This window comes from Halichoeres trimaculatus, unplaced genomic scaffold (genome assembly GCF_033239565.1).
Source record: "Halichoeres trimaculatus isolate MK-OKI-2021-1 unplaced genomic scaffold, fHalTri1.1 fHalTri1_scaffold_4, whole genome shotgun sequence".
Lineage (NCBI taxonomy): Eukaryota > Metazoa > Chordata > Actinopteri > Labriformes > Labridae > Halichoeres > Halichoeres trimaculatus.
In genome coordinates this window covers 21,534,739-21,552,712 of record NW_027437182.1, presented here as the reverse complement: position 1 = coordinate 21,552,712, position 17,974 = coordinate 21,534,739, and the positions used below count along the sequence as shown (strand labels likewise).

The 17,974-nt window shown below is 41.8% G+C and overlaps 1 protein-coding gene and 1 long non-coding RNA gene across 3 annotated transcripts in view; one reads left to right on the top strand and one right to left on the bottom strand.

Annotated features, from left to right (window-relative positions):
• Window positions 1–1,752: 1,752 nt before the first annotated feature.
• The window catches only part of LOC141789678 (capping protein, Arp2/3 and myosin-I linker protein 3-like), a 61,853-nt gene continuing 45,631 nt past the window's right edge, over window positions 1,753–17,974 (top strand). For both annotated transcript variants that reach the window (XM_074669216.1, XM_074669215.1), the window contains exons 1-2: window positions 1,753–1,904; window positions 6,339–6,433. In XM_074669216.1, coding sequence (XP_074525317.1) covers window positions 1,853–1,904; window positions 6,339–6,433 — 147 coding nt within the window. In that variant the 5' untranslated portion in view covers window positions 1,753–1,852. The remainder of the gene's footprint in view (window positions 1,905–6,338; window positions 6,434–17,974) is intronic.
• On the bottom strand, window positions 14,907–17,919 carry LOC141789339 (uncharacterized). Its single transcript, XR_012598200.1, has 4 exons — window positions 17,526–17,919; window positions 16,980–17,023; window positions 15,996–16,128; window positions 14,907–15,537 (listed from the first exon to the last, which is right to left on the bottom strand). It is a non-coding gene; the product is annotated as an uncharacterized LOC141789339 (long non-coding RNA).

Sequence of the window (17,974 nt, the reverse complement as noted above, 5' to 3'; positions counted from 1 at the left end):
TAGTCCATCTGGTACAAAAAAGTTTTCAGGGTCTGAACCTTAAAAAATAACCGCACCTGGTGTTTGGACAATCATTCTGCTCGTCATAGTCATTACAGACCAGTGTGTGTTTGTTGTGGAACAAATTTCCTTTGTTCAAATTAACTTTTTACTGGATACAACCCAACAAGAGTAGGTGTTTATCAATATAGTTATGTAGCCCTGTTGTTTGAAACGTGACAACGAGCAAAGTTGTAATTTTGTATATCGCTAGCAGCCCAATAGGCTAACGTGACGACAAACTCAGTTTGTCCAGTAATGTAGTAGCTGTTCGTTTGTAGCGCTGATGTAAAGCAAATAACTCAATCTCAAGCGCATGTCCTAAATTTTGATAATGATGAAATAAATTCTTATTTTTTTTTCTGCAAGTTGGCCTTGAATAGCTGTTACTTGTTGTGGGGATGGGAATGTCAGTTAACCTGCCTTTAGTTTTATTTATTCTTTCAAGCTTTATTCCCTCTCAGCTTACCTAATTTATGTTAAAATGCAAACTACAACTGTTAAAGATTGGTTGCTAAAAACAGCTTTAAGTCGGGAAAAGGTCTTCGGGCTTTTTGAAAGGTTTTTTAAAAAGTCTTAAAAATGTATTGAATTTAACCTCAGGATTCCAGCATATACCCTGACGGGTATCGGATCGGTATCAGTATCAGAACCACAAAAGTTGGATCAGTGCATACCTAATTTTTAATGTTTGCCTTGTTGAGAAAAGAGCACAGAACTATGCAACAGGATACGGCATTGTTCTTTGTAACCTGCTGCTCATCATAAGTACATTTCATCTTCATCTTTCTTTGTTAAAGTTGTTGTATGAAAATAACGTGTAACAGCTGCAACAAAACACAATGTGCTAAAAATCACTGAAAAAGCAGGAAACACAGACCTATGCTTTATCCTCCTGTCTCGTAGCTACAACATGCACACCTGTCAGCCAGCTGTATTGAAAACACTGACAAAGCAAAATAGACATCTGTGATACTGGACACAGGCCCTAGCTGAAGGTAGCCTTTCCCCCAACTCTTAATCTTAATGTTGTGTTTTTGACTTAAGAGTATTCATCACGGACAATCTCCTGCTTTAAGATGCTCGTTCGGACGTGAAATAACTAGAAATTTTAAATATTAGGGCGTGAATCTCTTGAAAATAATTTAAAGTTCATGCAGGTTTCCTGATTTCCTGCAGGAGCCCAGCCTGCAAGCTGTCAATCAAACACGGATAAGGACACGCCCCTCCAGCTGCTGACTGGAAAAGAAACATCACTGCTGTTTCTCCCCTTAAAGGACTAAAACCGGTATTTATTTCAAATGAATCTGAAACATCGGGTTCTAGGGTGGTGTTGTTTTTTTAAGACAAAGGGAAATGTGGGCTTCTTTATCTTTCACATCTGCATGTGAGCGCTGTTGTGTGAGCCTTTGTTCCGGCTGATGTCAGAAGATATCTGCCTCTGTCTGATTTCACTGAAAGTCAAACTTTTAGCCGCCTCTCTCCGGTGTGTTTTCTGTAAGTGTGTGTAACTCCTGCTTTCACAGGTAATCACAGCTGTTTCTGTGATCCCCGCCCCCTCTTCCTCACCCCTCCCTCTACCTCCCTGCCCCTCCCTCCACCTCCCGTCGCTCCCATCACCCAGCCTCCCCACATCTACAGGGTTTCTTCTTCCAGGAAGCGCGTCGGGCAGTCGGATGCTCTGCTGGAATGCCTGGGAGAGAGAGCATCGCTTCTGTCGGTCTCTGAGAGAGAGAGGAGAGCCAGCGGGGAGGAGGTGGAGGAGAGAGGAGAGAAGGGGAGGAGGGGGTGGCGATAGGAGAGAGGAGCAGACATGGCTTCTAGAGAGATCACTGGTTTCGTGAGTGTGACCAAGGATATCACAGGTGGGTACAGCCTCATTATTTCGCTCCGCGTGTGTGTGCGTGTGTCGTTGCGGGCTGCAGCTGCCTTCTCTCCCGGGGAGTCCGCGCTCAGGCTCGGGATGCTTTTCCTCCGCGCGCCCGGCGGAGGCTGCGACCGAGCAGACGCATTGGATGATGAGCCACAACCTCACTTCTCGTCCTGGAGCCTTTTCCACCTCAGTGCCTGTGAATTAGTTAACGCGTGGATGAATTATTTACAGTGCAGGGAAACATACCCTGCTTTAAATCTGCCCCTGGGGCGGATCAGGTAATAACCCCCTTTTCACTCCCCCAGCCTTAGGCCAGAGAGGAAAAGGGGCGTAGTGGAAATGATGCACAGTGTGTGCTCGTGGGTCTAAACGCGTTTTGTTCCCGGTTTTCATCCACTACTACAGAGTCTGCCCTCCTCAGTAAACCTGAATCATTTAGTGTTCTCTCTTTGTTTTTCTGCACCTCTTCCAGCCTGAGCGGTATAGTGATTGCGCGCGTGCATAAATGGGTGCGCGTGCGCGTCAAAGTGAGGACTGTTGAAGGCAGATGTTCTTCGTCTCGTGCCAACAAAAATACACGCGCTACATAAACCCAGCAGCGCGGCAGAATGCACAAATATTTATTCACTCGCCTCAAACAGCAACAGCTTGCGCACGTCACTGAATGAGCGTGCACGAGCTGCAGGAACACGCGCGCAGACACATGCTCAGGGTAGCCGGGACTCTGCTGCTGTGTTAATTACTCCTAATAGCTCTATTAGGCTCTCTGTGATGATTAACCCAGAGGAATCCCGGCCTCCTTATTCAGTCACCTGCCGCTCAGCTCCACCTCCCCCTTGACCCTCCCCTGCTGACTGACAGCACGAGGAGCACCGGGGGCCACCGGGGACTGGGTGGCCTAGAGGCTCGCACAAGGTCACAGGAATGAGAATTCAGATCTACTTCCCTCCTATGAATGGACTCAGATTATTGTCTGGTCTTTTATCACTGTTGATGTTCTGCTTTTTTACTCCATCCATTGACCCGACAACAGAGCTGTCTCTACTAATCTGGTGCCAACTCATTTACAGAACAGTGTGCTGAATGTTTGACGTTTTAAGAATAGTCCCTCTACACTTACTTTTCCTTTTAACAAACCAGCTCTCAGATGCTGCCGGGAGGTATAGTCGAACAGCTGTCAGAGTTATTCCCACTCTGTATTTCAGTTAGAGGAAAATGTGCCGGAGTTTGAGCTCAGAGAAAAAGAACAGTGTCAGCATGTTGTGCGAGAGGATACTATGATGCTAATCTTTACAGATTCATCATTAGAATGAAGAGTCTGCTCTCGTTAGACCCTTTGGAGAAGTGTCCTGATTTCTCTTTGTAGTCCAGTCACCATGCACCATAAGCAGGCATTGGTGTCTGCAGAACAAAACGTCTGTATGAAGAACAACATCAGTAGGATCAAGTTTTTATCGTTGGTAATATGAAGAGGCCTTAAAATTTACACGGAGACACACTGTGTCACAAGACAAACAGTGTTTCAGTTTCTTGATTTCCTGGAATGGATCAGAAATGATGGTTGGCACCTCCATTCAACAAAAAAACCCATTGTAATCTCCACTTGAGAACAGATCTGACAAATTTTGACTTTCGACTAATCTTTATACTTAAAGGGACTGTGAGGTGTTTCTAAGTAATCTTGAAAAAGTCTCCCTTCTAGAAAAATACCTTTGTGTAATCCACACTTTAAAATGAGATTATTAGTGCCAATTAAGGTTGTTGCTAAATGCTACTTCCCAGCTTTGTCGATCAGGACTTGATTTATTTGCAATGCATCTAAGTCTCTGTGATAACCTTACGCTGGCTGATGAAGTTTAGTTGTAAGAAGCAACACCTGTGTTTTTTGCGCTGAAAACGATTTCTGTGATTAATTTTGTTGTAATGGTGGACTCTGGAGTCTAAATGTCAGCATAAAAAGAATAGAAGAGCAGAAAAAAGCTAAACGGGAGAGTTATAGAGCACAGGCTAAAGGCTAAAACATAAGCTAGAGAATAAAACATGGGCTAAGCTGTTTGTAAAATGTTCATTCCAACCCACAGTCAGCAGTTATTCTGCAGTGGTCCGTTCGAACTTGAGAGTCTATCAATAAAATGAAGAGTGAGGTTACGTTAGCTCTGCTTGGTACATGACTGGCAGGACATAATCAGTATTCACTGACATTTCACATTACAGACATTTCTTAGAGCACCAGGCTGTCAGTAGTGCTGAATGTAGACGACTACTATACTATGGTACAAACTTAAAACGCTTGTGGTACTTTACTGTTTAAAAATGCCTTACCTCATCACGTTGTATCTCGTAAAAAGTTGTCTTGAAAGAAGAACATTTATTTCAATCCGATCTCCATTCGTCTCCAAAACAAACACACTGCCTTGTTAAAAGCGATGTCTTCACGACTGCGTGCTTTAGACTCTGGGCCAAAAGGTGGCTCTGCAGTCCAATTAAAACAGATTCTTCTTACAGCACGTTTAAAAGCAGTTAATTTCAGGAAATTCAGTCTTTTTTATCTTTTAATTTTCATTTTGCTGGAACCTTGAGTAAACTTTACAGGTGTAACATAAAAATGTAGCAACGTGTAATAAGAGAAGTGTTCTGGGTTCTGTTTGTAGTCTGAGTAGTATCGACCAATCAGGTGCGGGCAGGAGAAACAGTCTGTATGAAGATTAACAGCAGGTGTTCTAGAATTCAGAGATCAAAGTTAGAATTGTGTGTTTGATCTCAGAAATCATAATTACATAGTAGGTTGCAAAATAACACTGGACAAACTGGAGAAACTGGTAATTTTTTTGTTTTGTAAGTTGACATGTAAAGTGTGCTGGATGGATGCTGAAGTATAGAGTGGTTACTGTGTATAAGAGTCTGTATTGATAGATGTTTTTGATGGTAAAACTTGACAAATGGAGAATCTTGCTTGTCATGTATCCCAGGAGCTTCTTGTCCTCAAAGGCCACTGTAGCTTCACTGACAGGAAAGGTGAGCAAGGAAGTGTTTCAGTTTGGAACCTGACTGTTAGATACTGTGTTACACTCACGCTGCAGCTCTAAGTTAAACTAACACTGAATCCTGATAAATTTAGTGTCTTTTTTGTGTTCATACCGCCATAGTGAAGCCTCTGCATGCCTTGTTATTTGTGAAGCTAAGACTGACCAGAAACAGGAGCAGGAGCTCAGCCCTGGAGCTGGAATGACAAGAACAAAATTTCTCACCAAAACTTGCATAAATGCATGAAATGAGGTACTCGAGTAAATATACACTGCATTCTAAAACACAGAACTTTGCAGTGAAGACAAATTTGCCATGCACCCAACATAGTGTAACAGAGAGTCACATCATATCAGTGCCATCGTGTTACTCGTGTGTCTGTGTCACATGTTGTCACCCTGACAGTGAGACACTTCCTCTGGCTCAGGTTGTGTAAGGTCATGGGTCACAGCTCTGACGATGATTCTGTTTAACAGGAGTGTTTCTCGTTGATTCACACACACACACACACACACACACACACACACACACACACACACACACGCACACACACACACACACACACATCTGAGCTAGTCATGCAGCTCCTGTGAGGATAGAGATCTCTGTGAAACGTATTGTGAAGCTTCTCGATGACTCTCGTTTGTTGAGGTTTATGTTGACTTTGTAAGGACAGTGATTAAACTAAAGCACAAAATCATGTTTGTTTTTATCTTTAAAGTGGATTAATCATTTTGGCTTTACTATTTCTTTGAATGATCAGAATGGAACAGATGGTTGTTTAAACTTTCTCTAAAGCGTCACAAAAGCAGCGTACACAAGATTTTCTAAGCTTCCTTGTGTTGGATGAACTCATGCATACAGGACTGTGCACCCTTGAGCTCTGAGTGGCAAAAAATGCAGTTTTTGTCCTGTATGCTGTCAAAACAGGTATTTTGTTGTTAACTGTTTCGTAGGATAAGACTAATATGTGTTAAGAAATATGCTTCGTAAACCCCTTTTCTCTGAGGAGGAGCTATGGACAGACCTTGGTGTTTGAATGTGTAATGAACTCATTGGAAGGTTTTTATATAATGACCTGATGATTTCAGCTGGTTTCATACTAAAACAATTTGCATCACTTTACAGACAGATTCAGGGATTTCTACAACATATGAATATGTAGAGGTTTGAAAATTTGCAGTTCATCAAGACAGCAGCGGTGATACTTTTCTTCTTACTTGATTTATTGTTTGGTTTTAAATATGCTGAAATATCCTGTTCACTGCTGAACTGTTGTATTCAAACATTGTGAATGGAAATGTTTCGTTGTTCCTTAAAATCCACAAGGACGTCGCCAGATTATATCCATGAAAATCTGTGGGAGTCCTGATTCAGACTGCTTTTGTGTTTTCATTCACAGAGAGCATCAAGAAGACGATCGACAAATCATCCATCAAGTTTGTTTACGGCATTAAGCTCGACACCAAAAATGGAAAAACAGAGGACAGGATCCTGGTGAGTTTCTGTTTCAGTCTGAGTTTCATTTACAAACTCCAGGGCTGCTGCCGGCTGCTGCATGCATCATGTATGTACTGTATCTTTGATGTGAACTTCCTCTGCCGTGTTAATGGATCTGTGCCTGCTGCAGAGGTTCCAGGAAACTTGTTAACAGCTCTCTAACTGCGGCTTGTCTTCTGCTGCTGGATGAATATTGGATGGACAGTTTCTCTGTGGAGGCAGTGGGGGGGCTGTGCAGCTCGCAGCCTTTTGATTCAGGGTGCTTTCATCACAGAAAATGGGACTCAGATATGAAATCTCAATTTGAGGCTCTGCCAGAAGTCTGGATAAAATCTGAGTCCATCAGCTCTTACATTATGGACCAGACCATAGATTTGACCCTTCAGGAATTCCTCTCCGTGCAGAAGACTTTTATTTGTGCATGAAAGCACAACACCTCATGCCCGCTGCAGCTCGTCCACACAGAGCAAAGCAGCCTCTATTGATCCATTGCTACTTTTAAAGAGCAGCTGAACCACACCTCTGTATGAGCGAAGTCCTACACAATCCCCCGTCCACCAGCAGTAAGATCAGTTCAGTTTTTACTCAGTTTAAAAGACTAATGACTCCTGTTGCCTCTCCTGCAGTCCCCCCGGTGAGCCTATGAGCTTTCATCCCCAGTCGAGCAAGCTTGCACTCAACAGAGGCTTTAAAGACTGCTTTCTGCATGTACAGCCTTTGATTTTCAGACACTTTGATATGTCCATCAGCTTGAAAAATCTTTCCAATAATCTTTTTCCAATCCATGACTCATTTTCAGCTTCCTCTTTCTGTAAACTGAGCTGGAAAATGGGAGTCTGCTTCCTGCTGGGTGCAGGAAAAATTGATTGGAGTTTGATCAAACATGCAGGGAAAGCTGGGCTTAAACAGGATTTCTGCTATTTTTAAACCTGGGCTCCTTTTTTACATACTGTACGGTCCAAATTACTAACAGGTACAAATAGCTCTGAAATTGCTTCAGTAGATTCCATTGGTCATGAAACAGGATGTGGTGGCTTTCAGAGCAAATACTTCCAAACAAGGTGTATGCACTAAGAGTTTGTGTTTTGTCCCTGACAGGCTCAGGTTGTTATTCTGAGAGTCTGGCAGCATTACAGAAGAGATCCCTGCAAAAATAAACTGTAATTTCAAACAGAAAGATGCTTTTTTTAAGTCATGCCTCCTCATGCCCTCAGCCTCAGTTTGAGTCTTGACTGATTTGTTTGTGACTTAGTGCTTAAAATAGAAAGTTTGACTCCAAAGTAACACACAGCATCCTGTGTTGTTGCAAATGGAGCCAGTGTGGGATGCTAAAACCTGCAGTTCCCAGAGTGTCCACTGGATGCAGGCTACAAAAGCAGAGGGGTCCCTCCGAGCACCTGTGTTTAAAAGCTGATGTAGGCAGGACAAAATATTTAGAAATCATTGTGAAATGTTTAGATATCCAAGCTAAATAGTTAGATATCTTAACTGAATACTAAGTGTTAGTTAAATATTTAGAAACCTTAACTACCGTAAAATACCAAATAGTAGCCGGGGCGTTTATTTGTTTCAATCACTGCGCAGACCAGGCGTTTATTTGGGACCAGGCGTTTATTTGGGAACAGGCGTTTTCCTTTCCCAGCAAATAACATTCGGCGGAAGTGGTAACGTCTTCTTCTTTGACTCTTCAAAACCTCCTCATCTTTACGTTGTTATTGCATAATTTGTCCTGGCAGACTACCTGCGTTTGTTTATATCTGGCACGCCGCGCATGGACTGATACACTAAGTGGCGAGTGCCTTGTACCCAGCTGTGGCTCTGCAGCAGAGGTAGCGCCGTTTTACGACACGATGAGAACTAGAGCCTTATTTAGCGGTGTTTTTGTGTGAAAGTAACGCGCTGAAAATTCTTCAAATAAAGCGTGAATGCAGACCGATATCAGATTTTTTCAGTGGGAGTCCGTTTATTTGTGTTTTGGGTCAAGTAAAATATGGGCTCATCTGAGTCTGTACTCAGACGGGGCATATGAGCAGACGGCAGACGAGCAGACGAGCAGACGAGCAGGGAGGGGGTGTTTGGTGCGAGCGCTCTGGGCTTCTGCTGCACAAAAGCACTGCTGTAGGGTCATGTGTGTGCCGAACCGATTACGTAGATCCTAACGGATCACAGATCAATGATGATCCGTTGCACCACTACTAATAAGGTGCAGTCTGATTATGTTTCTTTGACAAAAATCAGTTTTCAAGAGTCAACTGTCAGTTGTGAACTCAGTGTTTGCATGTGTGTTCTGTAACTACGACGGTGGAATGAAAAAAAACAAAAGAAATTGACTGCGGCTCGTAGGCTGCGCCGAGTAACTTACCATACCCCCGGCGTTTATTTGGAAAGGGCGTCTATTTTGCTAAACGTGCTGCTACACCCAGCGTTTATTTGGAACCTGGCGTTTAATTGGAACCCGGTGTTTATTTGGTATTTTACGGTAAGTATTTAGAAATCATAGCTTAATATTAAGAATGTAATAAATGTTTAGAAATGTAGCATTTAGAATCAGGACTTTATATACAACATTTATATTTGAAATTTCACATTTAGATATAACATTGAACACTGAGATAGAAAATTCAACATTTATATGATATTTGACATATATTTTGCAAATATTTCTCTAAATCTGCATAAAAAGTGATGTAAGGGCTTAATGTGGAGAAATGTTGTTATTTGTAGTGTGGGCAACTGAACAATCAGCCTGCGGCCTGTTTCCTGCATTTCATTCCCTATTCTTAGCTGTTTCCGACTCTATCCATTGTCCTGTCCTCTCTGATTAAAAGCATAAAACAAGCCCATATCAGCTACATGTAGGCATGTAGCCGATGGGTTTCTTCTCTTTCTTTGAGTCAGTGTGTTAGGGCTTGGACGATATACTATTCTTGCGTTTCAAATATATCACAATTTTTGTGGTGCTGATTCGATTTAAATTGTGATTCTTCGATATTTACGATTGTTGCAATTTCTCACCAGATCATGTAAAAAGTTTAATGATGATGAAAATGTCTAGAGACTATAGTAGGAGCCGTATTTTCCTGTAAAATACGCATCATCTGAGTCAGAGAGAAACATTTCACCCTCTGCTGGAGAAAAGTGGTAACTTTTTTCCAATCCAGTTCATGAACAAGGACTTAAATGAAGAATTTGAATATGAAAAAAAAATCTTTTTGACAAAGAATCACGTTTTTGATATTGTCAAACAAAAAATTCACAATATATCAGTTTTCAATTTTTTCTCCAAACCCTACAATGTGTTAACTTCCTCTGGTTCCGCCCCCTTTTATTTCTGGTTTCGTTTCAGATCAGGCAGATCTGATCTGAGGCCTCTGTAACTGGTATGCAACAACTCTATTTTTTCCAAATTCAGAGCGATGATGCATCAATAGCAACAAAGCAGATTCAGCAGGACAGCAAAACAACATCTGGTTTATTTCCGGAATATGACTGTCTGTGACACCAGATTGTATTCTACTGAACTACAACAACAAGCTGTTATAGTGAGGGGAGCCAGGCATGGAGTCAACAGGTTTGAGGTTCTCAGAGGAAAATTAAGACAACATGGATACAGAAAGTCTCAAACTGTTGATTCAGTAATGAGTACAGGAAATCCTCGATCACATGACTCCAGCTGTCCCACAATCCTGTTCTGCGCTGCATTCTGAAAAAGCTGCCATGACTGATTGGAAACGGACTGGACATGGAACTTGTGAAAGGTCAGTCTCAGCTCCACCTCTTTGCAAGTTTCCAGCCAATGATTGAGAGTTAGTTAGTAAGCATTTCTGACCTGGAGACACAATATCTGGTCGCCAAGACATTGTGTCTCCAGGTCAACTCCCACTCCCACTACCACTCCATTAATAAGCCTAAAAACAACTTAAACCTGCTGACTCCTGGGCCCTGAGATAGCTTTGGAGCTACCTCGCTGAACTGAGCGCGGTAGCCGGCGGTCTCGCTACACGGTTTTACGACACTGGTTATCAACCTCATAAGTGGATGCTGATTGGCAATGAGCACGTGCACGCATATAAGGCGGAGCCCGCTGCATCTGACCAATCGCGAATATGGAGTAGTCTGGAGTGTCAGAGCAGGCCGGAGAGAGAAGGACCGCATACTTCACACAGGAGGACCAGGAGGTGATCATGAGGAAGTATGACGAGGTGAAACGTGTAATTAATATTAAAAGCAACACCGTCGCCGCTGCTAAAGCACAGAAGAAGTGCTGGCAGAAAATTGCTGACAGTCTAAATGCGTAAGTGTAGTGCAAAAAAAATCTTTTGTGCCATTATCATCCTGAAAAAGCACTGTTCACCATGCACTTTTACTGTAACATGCAACATACCTAATTTATTTCTTACATGAATTTATTCATTTGTTCATTCCTATCGTGTTTACATTTTTTGTGTGATATGTAGCCCACATGAGCCCTACATGAATTCCTGTCACAATTTTAATATGGGCAATAAAATATTGTCATGGAACAGAAGTGTTGGCATTAAAGATCTTATTACAGCAATGAGAGTTCTTCATTCCCTTTAACTACCTGTAGAAAAGTGTCATGTACTACCAACCCCTCCCTGGAAAACCGGTAACTTTCATAAAGGTGGTCATCCAAAAAAGAGAGTGGGTCGGTGCGCGCTGGAGTGCTCCTCGGACAATGCGAGCTCCGATGTCCACGAGATCCTCCAAGAACGGACAAGCCATTTTTTCGTGAGGGCTCATTGGTCAGTGGGCGGGGTTTTTATAGTCCGGGAGTTCAATCTGGAACCTTACCTGCCCCGCAGCAGGTTAGCCATTCAGGGTACGTTGCCATGGAGACTCGCTTTGCTGAGGAGTGATCCCGTGTTGTAGAACAGGGAATCCGGAACCTATCCTCAAAGCTACCTCGCTAGGCAGTAATCCTGCTTCGTAGAACAGGGCCCAGGTCTGGCTGTTCTCATTACGTTGGTTTGTTGTTGTAGTCAAGCTAAATACCAACTGGTTTAGACATTGTTTGTTTAATTTTGAAAGTCATCTGCTGTTTTTAGGTAGTTTCCGTATGTTACCCCCTCCCCTTGAACTGACATGTCACTCTCCAGCATCCAGCTAAAATAGGATTGTTGCGTATCTGCTGTGATCTGCCGGAGCAGGGACGTAGCAATGGAGTAGATCCAGGATGAGCTGACACACTGGACTGGAGACACATGTGGTGTATTATACAGAAGCAACCAGCAGCTTTTCCTGCAAAAGGAAACCCAGTCAGCCAGCCTTTGCTGTCTTGGTGAAAACTTAATTGCAAAAGCAGAACATTGTTTGAATTTGGCCTCGAGGCTCAGACCTCATCATTCCTCACGGTGGGGTGAGATGATATCTTGAACCCCCAAAGTCAGAGTCAGCAGGTGGACACTGAGGAGGCGGTGGGACTGAAAGGTCTGTCTCTGCAGGGATCCTTGCTGTAGCGCTTTCAGATACTTTACTGAACCAAACTGCTGGTGGAAACACAGCTCAAACGTTTCTTCTGTCTCCAGCTGATTACACGCAGCCGTTAATGCCTGTTCCAGAGAGAAATCTCCTTGGACACCTGGAAGACTTGTTATGCCTGACTTACTTTATATTCAGGTTTTCATATAGCATGGTTGGTTGTTTGGCTCTGTCGGATAAATTTACAACCATGAGGCTTCATCTAATGTGTCAAACAAGAAAGATGAAAATGTCTGTCCTGTAGCATCCCCCTGCTTGTGTGTGAGTGTGTGTGTGTGTGTGTGTTGTCTCTTTGAAGTGAATACCGTCTGCTGCGTCAGCATGATTCACTTCTGTTTACTCTGCGCTCCCTCTCTTAACTACCACCCGTGACCCCGACTCATCACCGTAATGTGATACAATCTGCTCCTTTTAATCAGCTCCTTCAGACAAGCACAGATCCTCCACTCCCCCCTCCTCCTCTCCCCTCACTCGCACATTTTGAGTGACTTCATCCCCGACACTTCTCACGCTGTGTGGGAGTACGAGGCTGTCAGTGTGTTGCTTCTGAGAGGCCTGTGTCAAGCTCTTCTCTCCAAAATATGAAACAGTGTAGTGGGAGAGCAGTAATTTAATTACTGCTTCTCATTGGGGAGAGACACACAGAGGGGAGGAGGAGGAGGGGTTGTCCTGAGGGAGTGTTTTAGCAGAGCCATCAGAGAGGATGGACAAAATGATTGGGAGCGACGGAGCAGAAGAGGAGAAGAGAAAGAGCAGAGGGCAGGACTCAGGGGCTGGTGCAGAGCGGTGAAATGCCAAAGAAGCGTCGCCCTTTGTTTTAGACGGGGAGACTTTTTCAGGATGTGAAATGTCGTTTATGAGCGTGAGTCTGACAGAATCAGATTCATCCCACAGCTGCATGACACAAATGTGTCCACATTGAGATTAAGTCGGCGCACGAATGCGACGCCATGCACGAAGAAGCTTTGAGTCACATACAAACTCCCATCAACTTTGCTTCACGCTAAAAAAATGTATCCTGCACACTTCAGACTGCAGATAGCAAATTAGCAGAGGAAGTGTGGCAACAAAATACTAATTTGGCATCCTGACCCAGCATGACCGGCTCTGGAACAGATCCCATCACCACGCTGCAAAAATCTGCTCCAAAAACAAGAAAAGAGGAGAGGAAGAGGGGAGGATTAAGGAAAGGAAACTGTCTCCTGCTTGAGGTTTTACATCAAGATTAAACTTAAGTTGCTCACAGAGGTTCAAGGATGCAAAACATGTCCAAACATGTTATGTGTGCAAGTCAAAAGAACAAATCTGTGTGAATTTTGCAGCTGCTAGTGTGATTATTTTTGGAATAAGATTTTGAGTGTGGTTAAGTTATCTTGATACCCAGTGGCATGCACAGATTTTTTAAAGGGCAGGGGTGAAAAGAGAAAATGGGCAGATGCAGCACATTCTAGCTGCTGAAAAGGGCAATCAGAGGGGGACTTTAACATACAGTTTTACACCCAAGAGAGTAGTTTATCTTTTTTTTTTTTACCAGCCAAGGGGAAATTACAGTTTCAAGTGTTTTCCTACCAGGAGGGCACTCAAGCATGGGTTAAAGCCCTAAGAGGGCACTTTAGGGCACGTATTAGCTCCCAAGAAGGCAGTTTATCATATTCTAACCAGCCAAGGGGGCAGTTTAGTGTGTTGTGCCAGCCAGGTGGGCACTTTAGCGCGCATTTTGGTTCATAAGAGGGTTCTTTACTGCATGTTTTTCAACAGCTGAGCCACAAAGAGGGATGACCAACCTTGTGTACACCGCTGTTTAGTGCAGCAGCACTGATGTGCATAAAAACAAATTCAAAGATACTGCTTATCAAACAGTAAGAAAGGCCAATCAGTGGAGAGGAAGCCTACAGAGACAGCTGACAGACCTGAACTACCGCAGTGACTCAATATCTTAGTAAGAGATCTCCTTAAGGTGTAAGGGTCTGACAGAACAAGCTATCCAATGTGTTCACAATGTGTCCACAAAGCGCCGGCCCCCGCTTTAAAAACATGAAGCCTCCGCAGAAGTGCCAAAAAAGCAGCTCCTGTAGCGCCCTCTTGAGGCTGGACACACCATACACTCCTTTTCAAGAAAGACGATTCTGTAAGCAAAAATATAAATAAAATGTTTACTGCCAGGTTCAAAATGGTATTGGGTTTGAATTAGGGTTGGGTACCTTTTACATTTGAAACAATACGGTACCAATGCCTGGCAATAGGTATCGGTACTCAACAGTGCCAATTTTCAGTACTTTTGTGTGTGTGAAAACATATTAACCCATCCCTAGTCCGAATAGCTCCTGACTTAAGGACTACTGTCATGTGTTACACACTGTATGGTCTTACCATACAGTGTGTAACACACACTGTAAAACCCAATAAGTTAACTGAACTAAAAAATTTTGTTGAAACTGATTACATAAAAAATTTTAAGTTATGCTAACTCAGGTTTGTAAGTTAAAGTAACAAGGCTATTCTGAGTGACACTAACTTACTTTAACAAGTAGGGATAACTTTTTTTATTGAGTAACTTTGTATGTTTTATTTGAGTTTAGATCACAAAGAGGGTTTAAGTACTATCAACTGAAATGTTTTGTTTAGCTTCACCACACGTATTTATGTAAATCCAACTTATTTTTTTTAATTTTAGTTAACCTATGCTAACTCACCTATAGTTAAAAGATTTCAGTCAGTTAAAATCAAAAAAGCATGTGCAGTACTTAAAAATTTCTTTGAAACTGATTACATAAAAATTTTTAAGTTGCTGTAACTCAAAACACACCTCATTTACACAAACTGTCAGTGAACACAAAAAGCTCAAATGCAAGTCACTTTATTAAATGACTGAAACATTACCAACCAACACTTCTGAAAAAAAAATGTTCAGCAAACCAGTCAGTTACTTCAAAACTTCAAGATTTTTTTTAAATCGCACAACCTCACTTACTCTTACACTTACAGGCAAAAAACAAACATTTTACCTTAAAAACACTAGTCCAGTAATTAAAGAGACACACAGTTAATCAAAAAATAGAACTGCATAATGACCCATGGGCACTTTTAACACTAAAGAAGTAGCAACTTCTGCAAAATCATTGAGCTCATGTTGCTTCATATCTTGACTCAACAAACACGCCTAAAAAAGTAAGGAGTTCAACTTAAAATTGAACAGCTATATTTTCAAACCACATAATAAAGATTTAGTACACAGTCTTCTGGGGAGTATCAGTCAAATTTGTTGAACTTTCGTGGTTCAAATTGAAATCAATTAGTTGACAAAAGGTCACTATTAGGGCTCAAGACCCCGGGCTTTGACTCTCCATCCTCCAGGTCCATCAAGAATTTGTTCCAAGTCAGATGTATGGGTGAAGTCCGTTGTGTATCTCAGAGCAGTACATATATCAGTCCAAAAAGCACAACGTACCCTTCAGCCAGTCTCGGAAAGTGGCAGCTATGTTCTCAAGCGCAGCAGCAACCTTATCAGGGCAGAAGACCTCAGTATCTGTTGAACTGGACGTGACTGAGAGGAGCCTCACTGGTATGTCATCGACCTGTGGTCCATCTGGCTGTGACACCTAGAGAAAATAACAGAACTGTTATAAAATGAACACCAAAGAAACATAACATGGTTGCCTGAGAGCGAAAGTGTACCCCTAACAAACATTGAATCCAGAAACAAAAATCCAGAGTACTCTTAATACAGCTATGTAGGAAGGGCATGGGGGGCAGCAACATGTTGAGCATTAACATCAACTTGTTCTGGGGCAATGAGAAAGCATCCTTAGGTTTAGATTCTTGATAGGGAAGGCATACAGCTACTGATCAAAGGAAATACCTCACAATGGTTGCAGTCCAGCTGGGTGATGCTTACCAATTTTCACATGACAAAGTGAAGAGTAATAAAACAATGTTGGTCAATAATTGTGTCATCATTCAGCCCTGCTTTAGTATAAAGTCATAGGATCTCCAACAGAGGTTCATCAAAACTCAAAGTTCCACTATCAACATGCATAAAGTACAAAAAAACCCTCACCTGGAGGTCATAGGAGCTGGAGAGCCTATCTAAGACTCCTGCCTCTTCTCTGTGCAAGCAGCTTTCTTCCCCCACTAACTCTGAAAATGAAGAGCTGCAGTCTTCAGGTTGATGTTTGTGATTCTGTGACACGCTGAATAAATCAAAATAAATAGAAAAAAAACACATGTAGCTGTAAAGAAAGGATAACTTACAATGTAAAAAGCACAATGTGACATAAAATGGACATTCCATCATCTCATGTTGTTTTTAATGTATTCTTAAATTACTGGATACAATTTTGACTTTTTACTTTTTACTCATTTTCACTAGACACAACTATTTCGGTGTGTAAATTTGTTTCATAAGTTTTCAACAAATTTAGTCACTGACATGTACTGTGGCCAGTAGGTGTCAATTTGCAAACTCCACAACATGACTGCCCACAGAACAACACGAATTCAAGTGCCACAACACAACGGAAGTACAGCCACAACAGAAGTAAAGGAGAGGTCAGTTATCCCAACAGGCACAGAAGCTGTGAAAGTAAGTAAATTATTGTTTTCTTTTTTAACTCCAGCTATGATAAATGTAGCTATAAGGCTAAAATCATGACAACAGATTCATAATGCTAGATATAAGATGACACACTACTGGTTAATATAGAAATATAAGTGCCACGAAGTAGATCACAAGGTGGGACCCCTACAGGATACATTTATTAGCTGAAGTTAAAAAAGAAAACAATGCTTTACTTATTGTTCTAAGTCCATTAGAAAAACTGATCTCTTTTAACTTCATTTGTGGCTGCACTTACGTTGTGTTGTGGCGCTTGCTATTAGAACTCTAAACAGAGGAATAGCTATTCTGACTTACAAAGTTTGGAATTACATGTCAGTAAACATGATTTGGATTAAATTCGCTGCAGCACATTAGAGTTCAAATGACAGCCACTGTGCAAAAAGGGATATTTTACACACTCTATAGACATAATGAACTCAATACCTGACTGGAGACTCCTTGCATCAGTCCATTGCTTCCATTTGAAACTATACAACAAAAGAATTGTAAAATTAGAAAGCAGTTTAATTTGAAAAAATAAAAAATAAATAAATAGATAAAATGTGTTTTCAGAGAAGGTGTTCATTGCAAATGAGAGTTAAAAATAAGTCAAAAAACCTGAAGTATGTTTGGAGAAAACCATCTCCCAGGGCAGAAAAATGTCCCAGCTTGCTCTTTTTAAAATCTTAACTGTTTAAATTCATTGAATGAACAACTAAAATATACACAGAGGGGCTCTTTAAACTCTGGGCTTAAAAACTGTTGCTTCTAAACCAGGCATATTTTAACATACTAGTTATTTTTAAAACTGTTCATTAACACCTGTTAGATTTGGTAAGTCTCACTGCGCACAGTGTCATGACGGATATATTGCCACACAGTCTGCTTAATTTTGTTCACACACGAAGTAACTTCAGACATATGAGATGTACTCAATGCAGGAAATACATAAAATAGTGTTGAATTGTTGGAAAAGAAGATTTCACTTACCAGAAAAGCCCGCCTTTGGACAACATTAAGGCAGCAGCGGCCAGTGTGCCAGCACAGCAGAGACGGATAACGAGAATTATCTCTCATACCTGCGCAGGAAATCTAACTCGCAGCCTTTGTGAGGTCCAACACACGACAAAAACTACAACGGCGACAAAAAATATAATAATTTATCTACCAACAACGTTCTCAAGTTCTCTCCGCGAGTTTCTAACGACCTAGCTCTCTGATGCGAGGAGCAAAGATGGCGGATTTCTCAGACGGTTCACTGAGAGCACGTTCGTGCGTGACCGTGACGTCACCGAAAGTGAAAGTTAGATGAATTAAATAATTTGAGTACAGTGACCAAAAATACTTAAAGTGATTAAGTAATATTTACTCAAAACTAAAATCTCGTTCTAGCAACTCAAACAAATAGAGGTCAAATAGCCTTTTTGAAAATATGAGTT